Genomic DNA, 20,729 nt, shown 5'->3' on the forward strand with positions numbered 1-20,729 from the left:
AAACTGAGTTAATGTACAGGTCAAATTAAGTCATGTGGGACGTTTCATACAAAGTCACAAAATCTTGTCGCAAATTGAAGTTGTATAAAGTTTTGTTATAGGAGTGTTATCTAAACAATAGTGCAAGCGTCTGGGCTCACCGATAGAGATTCTCATTTAATGTTAGTGGCGTTATTCAGTTCAGTATTTATATATTTTAACTTCATGAGTGCTTTATGCATTATGAAAAGTTGACGTTGCTTTTTGCAAGACGATTAATTTTGATTGTGCCGTAAGATACATATTATATTTTAGATCAAGTTTATGAACTCTGCTTACCACATTTTACGAATATTAGCTGTTATGCTGACTCCATATGTAACCATTTGCACATATGTTGCAATGATGAAATCTGGTCAATAAGACTTATATATATATATATATATATATATATATATATATATATATATATATATATATATATATGGGGGAGTATATTCTCACGGGAATTCTTTTCTCCTATTATATTCTGTTTTCTTGATAAGTTATTATGGTTTCGTGAGTGGAAGGATTGGGAGAAAAAACAAGTTACATGTTCCCTTCATTTTAGGAATTTATACTTAAATTTTCGATAAAACTAAACACTCTGGAATTTTATCTTGGAATTCGTGTTGATTCTGTGAAAGATAATAGTTATCTAAGGCCGCGGTTGTCAGGGGGAGACTGTCAAATATGTTACCAAGAACGGGGAGAATGGTATTTTTTACCTTTTTTTTATTAACATTATTTAAAGCGTATGTGTGCATTCCATTGTCTTGGAAATCTCGTGTTAACTAGAGAAATATCCAGTGCCAAAAGATGGATCACAGATATGTCTTAACTGGGACATGACATAAGGGCGGGACGTTTTGAGGAGCAGAGGAATATCATCTAGGAACATAGACGTACTACATAGGACAGAAATGAATCCAAATTCATGAGCAAGTACATAAGCGCCTGACTGGTTCACCATCCGATGGCATTTAAGAACGATCGGGCCGGCTAGTGTGGGTACTGTATACCACATACGTTGCCCTGCCAGTTTGACCCAGCTATTTAAAACGATATGGGGTTGTCCCTCCATTGCTTTCCATGTCATTTTTAAGAAAGCTGAGTACATTCATTAGTTTTGTGCCATAAGTTGAAGCCTTTTAAAGAATATACTCATTACGAACACCCTCATCATTCTTCCCTGGCCTCCCTTAATGCCCGCATATTATTGTGATTCGAGATCAAAGCGTATATCACTATCTAGTAACATTTTTGAAATATGGAATACAAGACGACACGATAGGAATATGTTTATCTGCACAGCCAAAGGTGATAACCAAGTGGTAGCAATAAACTGCAGACCTAGACCCTAAACGGCGTGCTGAAGGTTAGACGCCAGGCCGCACACAACAAAAACATTGGACACCTGACGTGACCATTAGAAGGTTGGCTTCTGAAGAATATACACACATACGGATTGTCATGCAGCGCCATACGTACCACAGTCTTTGCGCCCCGAAGAAAAGGAATTTGATTTCTCTCATGATCTCAAAATATTGGTACAAAATGTTCATCGTCTCCTTAAATGGCTAACAGCCTTTCTGAGTCGAGTGCCAGCCACTAATCTGAACCCTCCATTTTGTGTACCATCTTATTACTATAATCTCAGGTTAATAGCAAAGTAATTCAGTTAGATACATTGCCCGACATATCTTAGGACTTTTTTTTCTTCTTGGGATTAAAACTTCAAAAACCATGTGCTATTTGGACAGGCTTTCGCTAGCCTCAGTGTGGTATCTAGTAAGAAATATTTATCGCATAATCGATGGCTATATCGGGATGGTCACGCCTTGTTGTTTTAGAGCTATATTTATTCGACGTCTTAAAAGGGACAAGTCACGAATCTACAGACACTGTTGTAGTTTATCATGGTCTCAGAAGTTAACCAAATCGTAGTACGAAAATGATTTCTAGTGATATGAGACTTTTATGACCCAGAGTTTTTAATAGTCTCATCTGCGTGTGGAAGTCGTAATGCCTTTTAGCTGGATAGATGATACATGTAAGGATTATTCTTTTTTTTTTTACATCTCTGCCCAGCATGAACCATTGTCTTAAGAACACTCTGTAAAAAGATAGTCTGCAGTTGTATTTTATATGAGTGATCACGTGTGTTGAATACAACTGAAGGATGATGGACTTGTTTGATTTTCTTGGTAGAAAGGAATTAAGAACGGACCGTCATATATAGCATGGCTGTGTGCTAGGCAGACAGTTGTAGAAACGAGTTTACCTGAACATAATTGTTGTAGTAATGTTTATAGTGAGTAGGCTAGGCAAAGATGGTAGAGTCTGAGTTCCACCGTGGATCATCTGTACTTAGCTTGACAGGACGAGAGCACTTTGCACCCTCTTTTATTAGACCCCATATGATTTCTGAAACTAGCAGGACATCTTCTACACTAACATGAAATTTAGAAAGTTGACTAGTGGATGTATGAACTGATATCCAGTCCATAAAAAATCGATCCCTAAATCATAAACTGTATTGACTGTATGAACTGTGATTAGAAATTTATAAGAGATATTTCTTTAAAATGGGGTTCCAATGCTTTGAAAACATATGTTGGAAATAATGGCTGTCAAAGGTGAATGGCGTTAACCAGAATCAACGCCAGTCAAGTCAAACGTGTGACTTTAAAGAAAATGGAGTGTTTGTAGGGTTTTCTGACAGTTTGGGATATAAAGCTGGAAGACAGACAATTTGGATGGTAGACGTACTAACGAACAGGTTGAAAGAGACAAATGACTGACAGGTTTGCGAGCTTGTTTTGTGTTGCTGATTTGTGCATGTGCTTGTGTTGAATACTTTTGTTCGTGCTTCGTCAGTTTTAGGAAAAGAAAAAAATAAAGTATTTTTGTATATTGTACGAGACTTGTGTGCTTTAATGATTATGTGTATATATGTATGTTTGTGCTTGTATGCGTGTGGAGGGATATGAGCAGTCAGTACATTTTTTGCTGATTGCAGAACTAAACATCCGCCGTGTGAACTTCATTTACTTTCATAATTTATTTTGACGCAATCGGATTATAATTATCACAGAAACGTACACCATAATTAAAGAAGGGGAGATAATTCTGGATTCTATGATTACAGCTCTCACCATCTTAGGATTACAGCTGTTGGGGGCATATTACGTATAAATACCAAAACTTTCATTAATGAAAGGCTCTAACTGGTGTACTCAACAAGAGGCGAGAATTTGTGTAGTTTGTGCTAAAGTTGCATGTGTTTACAGAGTAACATGGAGTGACTGTGCCTTTAACATTCACGATTTCTAGGAAGCGTTATCGCGGTTTGCGCTCTATTGCCTACTTTGAATTTATTTTAATTGAATGTCTGTGAGTAGTTATTTAAGTACGTTTATTGACAAGTGGCAATAACCATATAAATACGTGTAGGCCTTTGTGTGAAAGCTTGGATAATATGGTTGCCAAGTCCCTAATGTTTTTACCATCGTTAATGTAAACAATATCCTTACAGAGAATATGTGACTGGGATTATGATTTGTCTTAAAATAACGGTGCCAACTCAAAGCTATTAAAGTATCCTGATCGAATCAAAGTCGGCATTGCTGACTCCTAAAGAAAGCTAGTTAAAAGTAGGTGTAGAAGTACCAGTAACTGGAGAGGGAAGAGTAAATTTGAGAAGAAAACAAGAAATTGAAGGACATGAAAAGTATGAAGTGAGGAGGGCCATCATTTTTTTTTTCTCTAACCGTTTTGAGCCTGATATACCATCCACCCAATCAGCTAGGGCACTTATGACAAGGGCAGTGTATCTAGTGCGAGCAAGTATGGTCTTAGAACTATCTCGAGCACCTGAAGAAGGTGCTCTTGTTGTAGATGTTGACGGCTTGACTCTGGCAGTGGAAAGATCTAAAGCCTAAATGACTAATCAGGATACTTCATGAGTACATCTGAATCAGAACTGTGGCTGACTCGAAACCCTATGACCGTGCCACGTACTAGGTCACCCAGAACTGACATCAAACACGAATCCAGCTGATATTCAAACACTACGCTATTCAGTTAACCATTAGTGCTAATTAAACGCCCACCCATTCTTGTCACCATATTCGACTCACGCATGACATTCATACAATACATAAATAATACGAAATCCAAGGCCACTCGCACAATCAGGACACTAATAGCATTAACAAACGCTACATTCGGACACCGAAAAACACTTATTAAACACAGTACCTAAACTTCATTCCCACGACATTGAATTGTACATGGTACAAGGTACAACCCTTACACGTTGTCAGCAGAACAACCATATACTTGAAAATATCCCATGATAACAGTCTGGGTCACATCTGTCCCTGTCAACAATCAATACAAAAAATCGAAGGGCAATAAATCCCTGGCTGAGATTACCTTGAACTGAAGGACGCCCAGTCCCTAACCTCAGCCCAGTAACCGCCCACTGCTCCCATTGAATGCTTCACCCTCCCTCCTTCCCTCACTACTGCCACAATGGAATGAAATATTTACCACCACACAGCCCTACTTTACTCGCATGTCCTCAACCAGAGCCCCCTCCACCACCATGTACAAACATAGTGCACAGGCTCTCTACAACCCAACCCATCCTACAACCACCACCGCCACCAGATCGAATGCTGAACGCTCCTTACCCCTCTCACAAGACATGTATATATTTCACACGACACTCTCCCTTCAAATTACAGTCCATTTATAGCCGGACTGGGCTACGGTTGCCACTGTCTCCTCAAGCAATACCCACACAAGCTTTCAAGTCACAGACCACTGTGCACCCTGTACTTCTTGACAGGTACCTTCAGCTTGACGGTACGACTAGGCGTGTACCGGACTGTACCAGGTGTTGGGTAAAGACGTGAGGAACCATTGTCTGTGGTCTTAGCATCGTCCTAAAGAGGTTTGATACACATCTAGTTGACCTTTGGCCATCCCTACCAGTTCCTAAACATTTCCTTCGCTCGCTGTGGACTCCTTGGGAACGACTGGTGCGCAGGTTGCCGGGTACGTGAGGCCCATCGGCTCGCCTGACACCCGACCATACTTCATCGGCAACAACAAAAACAATATTCGCGTGTAACGTGACCTGCCCGGTACCGTACCACTTACTGAGGTACACCACCCGTGAAGCTTCGCGATGGTAGGTCACCAGTTGTAAGGGTACATCAAGATACATGACGGTACGGCCAAGTGTCCGAGAATACTGAGGTCGTTTGATGGGCAGGCTACATGTACACTCATTTGACACCTTGTCATTGCTGCTCCCGCTGGCAGCGTCAGTGCTGTCACCGCTGCTCCTGGTGTTGATGCTGCTGCTGGCGATCGTGCACCGTTAAGGCCTGGCTTTGCGTCAAAGCGCCAGATAATTATACTCTACTGAATAGTCCTTATTAATTGTACTAACAAGGATAGAGGAGAGTCGTTACGGCTCCTTATGTACCTTTGTAGACTCCCAGGTAATTGGTGGGGAGGAACGCTATTGGGTTTAAAGTAATTAGTTAGGAGGATAGTAATTGGTGAGGAGGAGAGTAATTGGTAAGGAGAAAAGTAAGTGAAGGGTAGGAGAATATTTGTTAGGGATGATAGGAACCGATAAGGAAGGAAAGTAATAAGTAGGTAGGAGAGTATTTGTCAGGTATGATTGGTAGGGAGGAGAGGAATTGGTAAGGAAGAGAGTAATAGGTAAGGAGGGCAGTAACTGTTCCAGGGTGGAGAGTAACTGTGAGCAGTGTCTGTTTCACCACTGATCTCGTACTAGTGTTCCTGGCATCAGTGTTCCTATCATCAGTATCCTTTACTAAGGTGTTTGTCCTCGTGCTTGCGTCTCCCCAAGATACAGTTCTGTCATCACTGCCGAGTGTCATACCACGTATTTTTGCCGTCATATTAGCGCAGATGATTATCATATCCCTAGCTCCACTGGCACAGTGTTAGCATGTTGCGTTCATGATCAACTCCTTTTTGTTCTCCTCATGGCACAGCTCCTTGCGTCACCGTGTGACCACGACGTGATAAGATGACTGACACGTGTTATGTGTCTTGACCCACAGATGCTAACGCTGCTGGAGCAGGAGACGGGCAAGAATGACCACCTCCGTCAGAAGAGAAATCAGGACAAGCAGTTCGTCTACGACCGACTGTTTCACGAGGATTCCACCCAGGTCAGTGTGTTTGTGTGTGTGTGTGTGTGTGTGTGTGTGTGTGTGTGTGTGTGTATGTGGGGCATGTGTCGTCATAAGCAGATCATCTTAGGTCATCCTTATCGTGTCATCCCTTTTCCTGGTAACTTGAGAATATGGGAAAATAGTTTTGAGCAGGATGCCAACCTGTTTCTTTAAGTGAATAAACCTTTGACTTCCACGTCCTCGAAGTCTCCCAAAAAATGACCCTTCAATACCAGTGTCCCTTAGGTTATCCTTTTCCTACCGACGCGTCGTGTGACGGTAAGATTGCTTTTTCTTCATGATTCTACTAGGGGAAGAACCCACAGCGGCATGACAGTGATGGTGTGAATAACTGATGTATTTGTGGAAATTAACTATGGTTCCCAGGTACCCCACGTAACGAGGTAAACAAACCAGGTACTTAATCACCCAGATCATCATGATTCCTTTGTTGTTAGTATGAGGACCATGTTTATTTCACTGAGTTCTGTTGTAGTAAACAGAGAACCGCATGTTCGCTGTGAACAGTGTCCTGCCTGCATTATACTATACTGTCTTGGTGTGTTTACCGCAGAAGTTGGCCAGTGTTGACTTGTGTCCCGCTATATTGGTAACCCTAAAGGCCATAGACGTCGGGAAGGTTAAACCAATGTATTGATTGATTTGAATTTACATAAGAGATTCATCATTGTTTTAGATGATATTTATGTAGCTCTGTTGTTTTTTTAGTTATGTAGTGGCTGGTATGTGGTGGTGTGTGGTGGCTGGTGTGTGGTGGTGTGTGTAATATTCACTGAGTTTAACTTGTAGCCGAAAAATTTCGGTGTTTCATGAGGTCACTTCAGATGACATCATTGGCGAGAGGAGGGATGTTAATGACAGATTGTTTACTTGTACACTTGTCACCATCTCTCCCGCGTTGTTATTATTTGTCTCTCCAGTTTCCTCTCTACCTCAAACCTCATACTAACTCCTGCAGTCTTTCCAGCTCCCCCCCTACCTCTCAGCCTCATACTAAACGCCTACTCATTCGTGATGCCGTCGTCCTCCTGCAGAAGGCGGTGTATGAGGACACGACGAAACACCTGGTGGAGGACGTGGTGAACGGCTTCTGCGCTACGGTGTTTGCGTACGGCGCGACGGGCGCGGGCAAGACGTTCACCATGGTGGGCAGCCCAGACCAACCAGGCATCATGGTCAGGGCGCTCAACGATCTCTTCCAGATCCTGGGAGATCCTGATAAACAAAAGAAGACCAAGGTAAGGCTTAGATTACGTTCCCTCAGGTTCCCTAGCGCTTGCTCGCCGTCTCCCTCAGGCAAGGTGAGGGTAGGAAAGAGGCAAACCATCGGTGGGTGAGGGGAGGTAGGTGAGACCTGATGATCTCTGACGAGGATATCTGTCAGAGGGATAGTTGCAGTAGGCTACGTTCGTAATCCATATATACATGGAGACTGGATAGTGAAGCAGAAGGCCTCTCCCCACCCACCACTCCCTCATGCACATGAGGCGGCAGGGCAATAGAAATGAGGAAGCGCTAAGTAGTGTGAATAGAATATACAGACGTGGATGTTGTGTAGGAAGATATGAATGGAAAATATTCTGATCTAATTACAGCTGCCGGATGTTGTGGGAATGATGAAACATACACTGTTTAATCTAAAAAGAAATATTGTCTGTTGATCAAGCATGTTAATTGATAATGTCATTAAGGGTATGTCTAGCCTTGATTCTAATTAGATATACTGGCTGGCTTTGCCTTGACATCTGTTTGATATTAATTCCAATGTTCGGTAACTGCTGATGATAAAACGTTTGTCCATGTTTGTATGACGCATTGTTCCCCGAGCTACTGGTGAGTGAGGGGGGAGGCGAGAGTAGGTCGTGGTCGAGCTGAGGATGAGTCAGGGGCCAGCACAGGGCGGGTGGCGAGGACCAGGTAGAGGCTATAGAGTCAGGCGACGGTGGTGATCATCGGGGGGGAGGCTGGCGGACGGCCGGTACACATGGGGCGAGGTCAGCCTTCGGACACGCAAGGTCAGACGTATCAGCAGTTGGGGGATACCTGACTAACCTTGTCCCTTATTGATGGCACACAGGAGGCCAGTCCCGGGGACTGAGGCCTTGAGAAGATTGGTTTATCGCAGAGGTAAGTAATATCGCGAAACCCCCTTGTGGTAGATATAAAACCATCGATCCCGCTAGCATTGTTACGTAGACTCGATGGTTATCTGTATTCACAGCAGGGGTGTATTTTGTCTGGACTTCTCTCTTTTCAAATGTCACTTGAAGGTTTACTGTTAAGTCTTTCCTTTGGACAGTTATTATCAACATATTACCTTCATTAAGACTGAACCAGACGTATTCTGATAACACGATAATAGACATTGGAAGTGACCTTGGGGTGTTGGTTGGGGCGACACTGGCAACGGATTGCAACCGCTTAGTGTGTGCGTGTTGGTGGTGCTGCTAGGGGAAGGGGAGGGGGGTAATCAGGGGTGGCGTGTGTCCAGGAGGGAGTGTCAGTTGTACGGTGTCGTGGGGGTGGGGGGAGGTGTAGTGTGTATGTAGGGGAGGTGAGGGGGGATGCGCCTGGAGGGCTAAATGGAAAGAGACAGGGAGAAGTGAGTGAGCCTTGGGAGGGTGTGGGGTGTGATGGGAGTCAGCAAGTGTGGACCATTAGATCGTCATGGGTCACTCGCAGCCTTGGCAGGTGGTGTGTGTGTGTGTGTGTGTGTGTGTGTGTGCCGTCGTTGGCCACTAGAGTTGGTGTTCGCCGTCATGTCGCTCCGTCTGTCTGTTGGTCTCACTCGTGGTCTGTTCGTCAAATCATTTGGTATATTCCATACCTCACAGACATGCATGATTTACTCGTTGTGAAAGTACATAGACGAGTGTCATTCAATGTGTCGTTAACACTTGACCTGTATACCCGTTAGCCATGAATTAATGTTAAATATAGAGTTATCAGTCAACTCAAAATCGAGAATGATCTTGGACTGTTGAACCCGTATGGATGAAGATGTGTTTTTTGGTGTATAGGACGAACGAAACCTCAGTTCCACACACGATGCTGGTCAGCACTGGAAACCCAGTCTTTTCTCTGCTTTTGTATGTAATAACGGACGTGGCTCGTGCATAGATATAGCCTAATCGCGGCCATCTCGTATGAAAGGAGAAGAATATATACGAAAATAAAAGCAAAACATATGGTTGTTCGTTAACTTGACTCTTAAAGATGGAAAGGTTACAGGAAGGAAGGAAGAGAATTCCACGGCATCACTGGTTCGGGATAGAGTGACGTAACGCGATGGTCAGCTGTCGTGCGGTCGGTCTCCACGAACTAATATATATATATAGGACGCAGCAGCCTGTCCCGTGACCAGGGTCCAGGCTTTACTGACTGGCACACACGCACACACTTTACGAGGCCAGTGGCTTAATTTGTTAAATATATATATATATATATATATATATATATATATATATATATATATATATATATATATATATATATATATATATATATATATTTGGGCAAGGTTTTACCATCGCCAGTGTATGGAAAGGAGTGCAGTCTCGTCGAGGAACTTCTCGCTCCTAAAGGATCCATCACATCCCTACTGCTGATTGTAGCGCATCTTCTAAGCGGTCATAGGCTTATTTAATGTTGATATCAATGATTACGATAATAGTAATGATAATGTTGTTGATAATGAGATGAATCATACGCTTAAATAAACGTCTGTCAGGTAGATTGTAATTAGGCCACACTGAAGAGACACTTTATGTTATTTTCCCCACACACTTAGATTTCGATGTCTTACCTGGAGATCTACAACGAAAACATCCGGGACCTGCTGCAGCCGAGCGGGACGCTAGAGCTGCGGGAGGACGCCAAGACCGGCGTCATACAGGTGGCCGGACTGTCCGAGAAGTCCATCATCTCTACCAAGGAGGTTAGTACCATGTGTGTGTGTGTGTGTGTGTGTATCTTTAAGGCTACGGTCGCGGATGAAATTTCTCATCAGTGCCAGACCTTAAATGAAATATGAAAGAGCTTGATGAATATAAAAGTAAGGAAATAAGAAGAAAATTAGTCTTAAGAATCTGGAAGGATGTGAAAAACCTGTCCTTTAGAAAACGATCAAATCATATCTCTCTGAAAAGACTCGTGAATTTGAATAGTTCCAAAGTTTGGCGGCGTAGGGAAAGAAGCAGAAATCTTAACGCATAACCCTCAAGATGGCAGCGCTTGACAGTGGCTTGCCGCATACAGTGTGGTCTAGCTATTGGCAGGGGTAGGAGGGCCATAACCATCTCAATTGTCAGGAGCAGAAACCTGAGTAATAATATCTGTACTAAAGAGGAAGAAAGCCAAAACTGCGGCTCTGGGCAAGTGGGTTAGGATTTGACGTCTAACTGGGACATTAAGACTGGGAGGGATATCACTGGTGGGCCTCGTCTTGAGAAAGCAAAGATGATGATTCAGGACGCTTTAAGAAGCAAGGGTTAAAACTTCTTTGAAAACAGTGAAAAGCATAGCAACAGGACAGTAGTTGGAAAGTTTCAGATAGTATATGTGTGTGTGACAGGGAGAGAGTTTTATACTCGTGTTACCCTCTTTCCTTGTGTGGAAGGTCGTTAGTGAAGACAACAAACAATAGTGGAAGGTTAAGTGCTAATCTTAGAGGAGGGGACGAGCCTGCCCTGACGCTGTCGGCTCCCCGACCCACAGACAGTGGCGTGTCGTGAGGTCACACAAACATTAGCGTGCGGTAAGGTCAGAGACAAAGTTACATGCGATTAGATCGCAGAAAAATTCAAGGGTGTTGCCTGCAGTGTTGTAGTGGCAGACAGGGGTCGTACAATGCAACAGAGACAAGAGCGATCTAACGCATCGTCAGACAGGTCTTCAGCACACCGAGGGAACTAAATTTTTCATAGTTAAGACCAGGAATTTAACCAATAGACGGTCAGACTTACACGTCAGTAAACGATAGACTGACAGACTGGCAGGCTGGCTTCTGGTAGAGTAGCAAATGAGGACCTGACACATCGACAGACGGAGGTTTCACCTATCGAACATCGATGACGGACATCGAACACAGCGCCGCACGGGGATGTAGCACAGCCGCGCGGGATCTAATAGTAGTACATACTGCGGTCTGTCAACAGTAAACGAGATCTGATTTAACAGACATGGAGATGTCTGCGGCAGATTGGTCGTAGCATACACGTCAGACGGATCTGACTCACCAACGAAATAGAAACTGTGATATGAGAAGTCAGTGTCACAAATGCAAAAGCGCAGTTGGCTTGTCACGTTCACGGAACGCGTATTTTGTGGATCGGGAGAAGCAGCGGTTTCGTGTGGGTATTGGAGTCCCCCCCAGTGAGGTACTTATGATAAGCACGTTCCACCTCCCTCATCACCCATCCTGTGCTAATATCTTGATCCATCAACGGGCTTATACTTCACACCAGCGTCGCCTATTACGTCCACGGCTGACGCTCTGTTCCAGTGTGTGGTAGTGAGGGTAGGAGAAAACAGATCAATGTGAAGCTCTCAGCTAGAGCTGGGTTGATCTATCATGACCTCCCGCCCTGCTTTGTAGGCACAGTAGACAACATGAACTACTGATAGTTTCCGAGGCTGGAGTTATCAGAAAATGGCATAATGACAACAAGGAATTTAGTTACTTGTCCAATATGGCCGCGGAGTGGTCGGTTGTGTATAATGCCAGCGATGTATCCTTGGTTACTGACACCAACAGGTGTCACAGGCACCGGTGATTGGCACCAGTTACAGGCACGAGTCACAGGCACCTGTCACAAGCTACAGTCACAGGCACCAGCCACTAGTTTCCGTCCCTCGCACCTGCCACTCCTTACAGTGACTGGCACCAGTCATTTAAAAACAATGCTGCAGCTATGACTGTAGTAATTAAACCAACAATATTTATTGGGCATAATAACCAGTGCAGTAATTAATTATCACTGGTGTAATAGTGTCTGCGGTAATGCTCCCTCCCTTCCTGCTGGATCAATATACTTCGGGGGTTGTTAAACATTGGTGAGTGGGGGTGCAGAGGGGCTGGGGAGAGTGGGAGGTAATGGAGAAGGTGAGGTGATAAGGAGGAATGTGGAAGGTAATGGGGAGGATGGAGGATAATGGGGAAGTGAGAATTGATGGGAAGGGTGGAAGCAGGTGAAGGGAAATTGGGAGGATAGGGAAGGAGGAGTGTGATATCCATTTTAGGGCTGGGGCTCATCACCTCACTGGAGGGCGAGAACGGTAAAGGTCGAGTGCTCCTCGGTCACTCACCCCCCCTGCTCAGGAATGTATTCTTTTGGTGTGAAGCTTCTCTTGTCTGGGGTAGTGATGGAGTGAAAGGGGTCAGGGAGCACAGGTAATAACACAGGCTTTCATTAGGCATATAAAAAGGTGATGCGTTGCACGGCTGACTGCTGCAGGTGGTGTAGGATTAGGTAAGAAAGTGAAGTGAGTTGAGATGTTGTACGAGAGGACGAAGAAGGGGTCCCCTGGCGTTGGTGCAGGGGCAGGTGCGTCGTTGCCTGTGTTTCGAAGTGCAATTAACAGGAGGAGTGGTGTGCCGGGGTCCCATGGCTTTGTTGCGGGTGCAGCAGAAAGGTCACTGAGGTTACGTAGTTCGGAAAGAGCGCGGGGGCTGACGAGCTTGTGCTAAGGATAGAGGCGCAGCTAAGCTACCCTAGAAACGACTTTATATGAGCGTTGGCGTTGCCTTACGTGGCTCATTGTCAGCGGTGAGGGAGGCAACCGATTGTGAAGTCTCCACAGGTCTCCTGATGGAGAGAATGAGTCAGGAGTCATATGACCAATACATGCCTGACTGATGCACGGGTATTTATATGCGGTCAGGGCCACGCCTCGCCGCGAGTGATGATGATGGAGTGAAGGCAGTCCATGTCAGGGGCGATATCCCTTGGGGATTAAAAGGAGAACGATGATTTGAGGAAGCCTAGAAGTGGCGGACCTTCTTGTTTTGAGGATTAGGATCATGTCCCTACTAGAGGACATGATGACCTATGATCTGAGTGGTTAGCGAACGTCACATAAGGTCACACGACATCCCTAGGGAGGACAACCTTGTATCCTTTTCGAGATATCATGTTAGGCGTTTGTAGAGTGTCACAGAGAAAAATGACGCTACACTCGTTACCTTAAGTCCTCCTTAGGAGATCATGATGATTGACATTTTTAGGACAAAAGCTGAACCCCTTGAGTTTGAAATGCAAAGTGTCGCATACTGTATGGAGGAACAGTAAACAGAGACGTGGACGATAGTGGAGAACTCTCTTTCGGATCATTCATTGATTTACGATAATTATCTTCCCTAATGACTTGACGAAGGATAGATTGATTTACGATACGAATCATGCTTGTTCAGCTAAGAGAAGCACATTTTTTTTTTCTTGTATAGGAAGTTGTGTCGCCATATTCCCAAGAGTAGAATCCTTCTCCTTAAAGGGCCGCACCGTTTCGCTCAGGGATCGACCCGTCGTGTCCAAAAAGTTTTAAGCTTGGTCAGAACTTGGAAGAAGTGCAAGAACTAATCGTATGTTGTAGAAAAGTGAACGCGGAAGATTATAGAATCTGTTAGATTTATTATCAATTTACTTTGTGTATTGGAAGTTTCTCCGTCTCCCCACAGACGTTTAGGTTATCTATGACACATTATTGAGAAATGTTTCTATGATTAAGCTTGTGGGTAAGGAATTTCATAAACAGTCATTGATGAAAGAGAGAATGGGTGGAGGTGTGTAATGACGCTGACCGTGTTAACGTAATTAACTCTACGGGAGGAACCATCCATATTTGATTACGTCGTGAGACATTTCTGACCACTATTCTAGTAACGTTTGGATGGCGTCCATTTTCATTTGATATGTTCTTAGAGCACACTGAAATTTCAGGTAAACAGCTCCGGAACACAAACATGCTTAACAAAAAAAAAGGGGGTCGTACAACCTTCGAGAATTTTTTTCAATATTACCCTTTTATGCAGACCTGACGAGCGTATGCTTGTGGTCACTTATGTATTTATAGGCCAATGTGTGCGTGAGTAGGCGAAAATGATTTGGGTTCGAAAGGAGGCAGAACCAGTCATTATGTCAAGTAGTGGTGGGCAGCACGCAAGGCTCCACTGACCATTTAGAAAGCACCGTCTTACATCCAGGAGGGAAAAGTTCATAGTTATTGTTCCTAAAATATTACCAAAACTTGCAAGGCAGCGCCAGTTGTGCGGAGCTCCGGGAGATTGTCATGATAACTGGGTTAATATCTTTACGTCGATAGTTCTTGAGAATTTAGGTGGATTGCTGAATGCTAGCGATGATTAAGACCAGACCCTTTAAAGTTTCATAACGACGATAGTAAGACATTAGGACCTAATATCGCGTACAGGCCTTATGATATGTAAAGCTAAGTTTATAGAGTATGGGCGAGGCTATCGTATCGATACTAAACGCTGGCAGTGTGTTAGGGCAATATTTTCAACCTTGGGTTATTGACGACGTGCAGGGACAGTAGGGCTTCCGTCGTGAACGATTGATTCATACACTTGTCAGGGAGTTGGACGAGTGATTAGAATTAATTGGCATGCTTGTACATGGTAGCAAGCCGGCTGCGTGGAGGGTGGGAGGGGCGGGAGGGAGAGGGGGACAAAATTGCTAACTGGCGAGCCGCAGCTCACGCTATGCCGTGCTTCGTACTGTCATGACGGCTTCGCGGGACACACAGCCCCTTGCCTTTCTAACTTATCTCGCTACTGACGTGTCATATAATTTGTCAGGCTGGTGATGCGCAAGACCATTGCTTCCGTATGGATTTGTAGCGGTCATCTTGATGATACGGAAGAAAGTTGCTGCCACAGGGGTTTGTAGCAGCCATCTTACAATATGGATGATTGTTTTCCCGTTCAGGTTTGTAGCGGCGCCATACACATGCATACTACATCAAAATATCTTCAAATGTATATCACACACCACATGGGCCTGTTTTGCGTTTCATAGTGAAAACCATGTTTGCGAAATCAGTGCAAACCAACGATAAACCACCTGGATTGTATCGGATTGCCTATACACGGAGGCCTGGTTGTGACTGATGGCTTGGAGGAATTGTAACGTGGTTCTTGAAACGCATGAGTTACATATTGTTACCATTGTCAGACCTGCCGGGATAAAATTCTTTGCACGTATGTCTATGTAAGCCGGCATCGCTGTAGCGGAAGTCGAGTCGTGTACGAGAGATAAGGTCACACATTTCCGCCTCTGAATATTTTAGTGTATATCTTTCAGTATTCAGATGCGCAGTGTGGACCTGTGTTTATAGTATGCGAAAAGACTAAGGATACCTCCCGTTATGGTCGGTCTAAGGAGGCGAAACAACCAGCATGAGAACCAGGACAACCAAGCCACCTCTACGGTGGAGGGGTTACCGTTCCTGACCGTTGCGCGTTAACGGGCCGCTTTGGATAGAGCGTATAGGTTCGAATCCTGGGTGCGGCAGTTTGTTCACAGTCATCTCAGCTGTTCCTCCATCCTGAGGGGATGGTCGATAAAATGGGTGCCCAGGTCAGGCCAGGGTATGTACGTATATTTAGTGTTAAAGAGATGGCCTTGATTAGGACGTCAGTTACCCGTGCCGTCTCAGCTAGCATGCAAAAGGTGAAGAATTTTTAAACGTTAGTATTGTTAGAAACCTTGGATTATTCAGCGTCATAAGGTAGTATTAGTAGAATCATAAGACATGGTGATGGGTTCACTGTACACTATCGGATCCCTACGCTGTCGAATCGTGCTTTTTGGTGACCACCGCCGCGTCACTGTAATGTTTGAGAAACGGTGTGGTGAGGGTGAGGCCGCTGCCAGTGCTTTACTTCCTCAACCCACACCGGGCCGGCCGTGGCCAACGCCCGATTTTGTTAAAAGGTCGGCCGCATGACCCCAGGAACAGCGCCTACTTGAGGCCCACTGGCTCACGCGGCCAGTGCCACACACGCCAGGAAGAAAAGAAAAATACTGCTGTAGTATGATGTTTCCTTCGGTACTGTACGATGTAAACCTTTACAGTTCCTCGGAGGTAGAGTATTAGCGAGCACTTAGCTCGAGATTTGGCCGAAAGGCAGAGCTAGCGCATATCGCTTATCGCAGGGAAGTATAAGGTTACGAAAGAACGAGTCGTATGGTATTTGTTGAGTGTAACGTATGAAGGGGAGAACTTTCATGTTTGTGGATTAAATGCCAGCAGCCCACGTGTGGGAGAGGTATAAAAAGAGACATCGAATTGGGCCAGAGGAGTTACACTTGACACCACTGAAGTGCTGGCTTACTGTGTAGCCGTTACTTATTCTCCCGATGCCCAGTTGTAATACCTCCCTGGTCGGTGGCTACCTGCCACCTACTGCATACCATGAGAGAAAGAGAGCATATAACAATTTTGTGGATGATGGAATTCTTGAAAGATATACAGATATCGGATAGGAAGGAAAACATATGGTTGGCTTCGGCTATATATTAGTACCAACCCCCTCAGTGGCAACGTCACGCAACATTTCTTAACCACAAAATCAATCTTGACTGTTGCTTTTGTTATGGTCTCGGGCAGTCAAGCGAAAGTGTGTGGTGTGGTGGACCCTCGTGTGTCCGACGCTCAAATTAGCCTGCCGTGTTGCACTTTCTTATTTGTCATTTTTTTTTTATCTCCCCTCTCTCGCTCCCTTTCACTTCTTTATTCCTCCTGTTCTTCATTTCACCCCGTCTCCATTCCTTGTTTTGATACCTGGTTAATGTCATTAACAGTCTGTTAGTCTCTGTGTTTTAGTATAACTGCGTGGAATGAAAATCAAATAATTAACGAATCATCTGCCCGTTGGACATGTGAGTTCAGTTATTTATGGTGCAGAACAGTATTGGTGTGTGTGTCTGTGAATATTTATTTGTATGTACATTACGGAGAGCAAATTCTACAGCTTTGACGTATGTCGATTGAGCCTTCACGAAATGAGTTCAGGTCACTAATAGAGTGCCGCAAGGTTATTTTCTGGGACCATTATTCTTCTTGATCAATGTAAATGACATGGTAGGAGATATGCGCTCTTGCCTGAATATGTATGCAGATGACGCAGAGGTCATGAGGAAAGTGAAAGCGAGGAAGTTTGCTTCAACTCACAAGGGGGCCTGAACAGTCTCCAAAGATGGTCTGATACTTGGTGGATGAAATTTTAGCTGAGTTAATGTAGAGTAATTTGTATCGAACACAGGGAAAGGAGGCCTCGGTATGAATATTATTTAAAAGAAAATAAGCTGCAGGAATCTGTGTGTGGGAGATTTCGGAGTCGACATTTGAAAAAAAATAATGTAACGACGTACTTTTGTAGCATTGACTGTGGATGAATGGATTAAACTGAGTGAAGAAATAGTAAATACAGGGAGCATACAGAAGTTTAATAAATTGTATGGTTGTAGAGATATTTCGAGAGAGGGGCTCCCACTAGCGTAGAACTTCCTTCCCCATCCAGAACAGATAGGTAATTACACACATAAACATTATCAAGGTTTCAGGCCACGCTGTAAATAACAGGGCGTTGTACCTTGTGACATTCGGCACACAGTAATTAGGGCTCAATAAATGATGAAGTACAGCGTATCAGCCACAGTGGTTATTCCAGGTGCCGCGCGACCAGTGTCACCAACCGGATATCTAAAGATACTTAGGATGTGTTTTGGCTCATTTAAACCCTCAAGCACAACGGTTCGACCCTCGGATATATTGGCCCGACGTTTAACATGGCCTTTATGGGTCAGGTGAGAGAAAACCTGCGTTGCATGGTGGATCATACTAAAAGTGAGTTGGAGAGAGGCACTTTGAACTAGCCAGGTCGATGATCGATTCCTTATTACTATCTGGCGGAGTTGTTGAGTGTTGTAGCAGACAGAACAGTGGCAGTCTGCCTGATCAGATCACAGTAATGTGTACACTGCCTCCCGTAAATTTGCGGTACACCAGCAGTTTACACAGTAACCGTGTGAGTGGCAACAGTGGCGAAGGGTTTACCCGCGGCCCACCCTGCTGGACGCAACAGGTCCCACATTCGTTGTTTGTGAATAAACACTGTCGCCATGGCAACAGTGTCTACCGCCTGGTCAGGATGTTCACGTGGCTGGCTGTATGTTTCACTAACACACAAGATACTATGTACTTTTTGTCCGATGTTTATTGATATACTTAATCCTCCGAGTAAAACATTTGTAGAGTCGGTTTCTCGGTTATGTATATATATATATATATATATATATATATATATATATATATATATATATATATATATTTTTTTTTTTTTTTTTTTTTTTTTTTTTTTCCGGACTGGTGCCTGACTGTCAAGGATCGATTACTCGCAACAGCTTGTTAGATTTCCACCTGAAGGTCGCTGGGTATCCACTTCACCTTAGGGTAGCAGTTAGAGAGGCGATAGAAATTTTAGAGGTTCATAAACATTGTCAGTTGGTGTGTGCCAAAGGTGGTAGATAGGGAGTAGGAAACTACACATGTAGTTGGTAAGCCTACGCTGGCATGTTCTCCCGCTGTCGCAAATGATTCAGTGTACATAGAAGATGAAAAACAGATACGTTTAGGAATGAGTAAATCGCTAGCATATATGTTAGTGTGAGACTACCCATATCAACACATCAGAGAGGGAAGAGGACCTAGAAATTCAGAAACAGTCGGGTAGGGTTTACCTTCCTCAACCACGAGAGCCTGGGCCCCCACTTTCTCCGTGCTGTTCAAATAAGTAATAACAAGATCGAAAATGTGAGCAGCTGCAATGCGACTGAATCATCAGCTTCAGCACTGGCACCCTGCCGTTGGCGAAGGGCTCACCATATCAGGCAAAGATCAACACTGATACGCTGACAGCCTGCCAGGCTCACAGCTTGCGTTTAGGTATTATCAGAATTATGTTCAGTATTTTGTATAGTTATCCCTGGGGATAGGGGATTAAGAATACTTCCCACGTATTCCCTGCGTGTCGTAGAAGGCGACTAAAAGGGGAGGGAGCGGGGGGCTGGAAATCCTCCCCTCTCGTTTTTTTTTTTTTTTAATTTTCCAAAAGAAGGAACAGAGGGGGCCAGGTGAGGATATTCCAAAAAAGGCCCAGTCCTCTGTTCTTAACGCTACCTCGCTAACGCGGGAAATGGCGAATAGTTTAAAAAAAAAAAAAATTGTATAGTACTGTCATAAAAATATTTGACTTTAGAAATTGGCTCTGATGCCTTAAGTATATCCAAACTTTTTTTCCCCCTTCTATTAAGACGCTGGAAAAAAATATGATTTAGACATTTTTGTCTCTCTCTCTCTCTCTCTCTCTCTCTCTCTCTCTCTCTCTCTCTCTCTCTCTCTCTCTGCAGCCTTATAAAACTAATCAGACTTCTTGCTGACCGTATAAGTCCGTAGTCCTTGATATTTCACTTCTAAGAAATCACAACTGGTAGCCAGCTCAGTATATATTGATTATCTTGATGTTAGTAATAAGAAAGTCAAGATGTTAGATGTTCATGAATTGTCTACAGCTTTATTGCTTCACGTGTTTTTGTGAAGATGGCGTGATGTAGTGTTGATAATTCCTGGAGAGACTAGTTCCCCCTGCTTCCCCGGTAAGTAAAGCGGATAGACGCCGCAACCCACGCTAATTGCACTCTAAAGGCCGGCTGAAACATACAAGAATGAACGCATTTGCAGCGAAAGTGGTTTATATCTGTATATAGCTGGTAAAGCCCACTATTCTTTATTATATTCCATAGGTCATATTTGAGATGATTTACTTGATTATTCAGCTGTTTAAGCATGGTTTTAACGATCATTGGTGTTCAGCTTTTGATAGAAATAGAAGCACTGTATTGAAAAAAATACCGAATTAGAATGCAGTTATGCTCGCATTTTTGACAAGTTAATCATCATAACCTTTCCTCCTGTTGTCGTAATTTTCATTAACGTCTTGGAGCTTATATATATATATATATATATATATATATATATATATATATATATATATATATATATATATATATATATCCTAAGCCAAGCGCCCATTTTATCAACCAATTCCTATGATGGATGAACAGCTGGGTTGACTGTGGACCAACTACCGCAACCAGAATTCGAACCTATGCGCTCGATCTTAGGCAGCCAGTCAACGCTTCATAGCCTGACCAGTGAAAATTACATTAGAACTGGGTGGTAAGCAAGATTAAGGTTGATGTTCTACTCAGAACAAATGGAGAAAATGGATGTTAATCAGGGATATAGGTTTTTTTTTTTTGGGGGGGGGGTCTGTCTGTGTTTGTAAAGCAGTCCATCACAGATAAAAATGAAAATAAAGATTTTACATTTATAAGATTACCACAGTTGTTATTAACATTCGGTGGTCTGCCACATTAAATA

At 43.7% G+C, this 20,729-nt stretch overlaps 1 protein-coding gene across 7 annotated transcripts in view; it reads left to right on the forward strand.

The window, feature by feature from the left end:
- LOC139760855 (kinesin-like protein KIF19) overlaps positions 1-20,729 on the forward strand; it is a 71,234-nt gene that overhangs the window by 15,661 nt on the left and 34,844 nt on the right. For all 7 annotated transcript variants that reach the window (XM_071684568.1, XM_071684564.1, XM_071684561.1 and 4 more), the window contains exons 3-5: positions 6,132-6,242; positions 7,301-7,504; positions 10,057-10,203. In XM_071684568.1, coding sequence (XP_071540669.1) covers positions 6,132-6,242; positions 7,301-7,504; positions 10,057-10,203 — 462 coding nt within the window. The remainder of the gene's footprint in view (positions 1-6,131; positions 6,243-7,300; positions 7,505-10,056; positions 10,204-20,729) is intronic.

Source organism: Panulirus ornatus, chromosome 38 (assembly GCF_036320965.1).
Source record: "Panulirus ornatus isolate Po-2019 chromosome 38, ASM3632096v1, whole genome shotgun sequence".
NCBI lineage: Eukaryota > Metazoa > Arthropoda > Malacostraca > Decapoda > Palinuridae > Panulirus > Panulirus ornatus.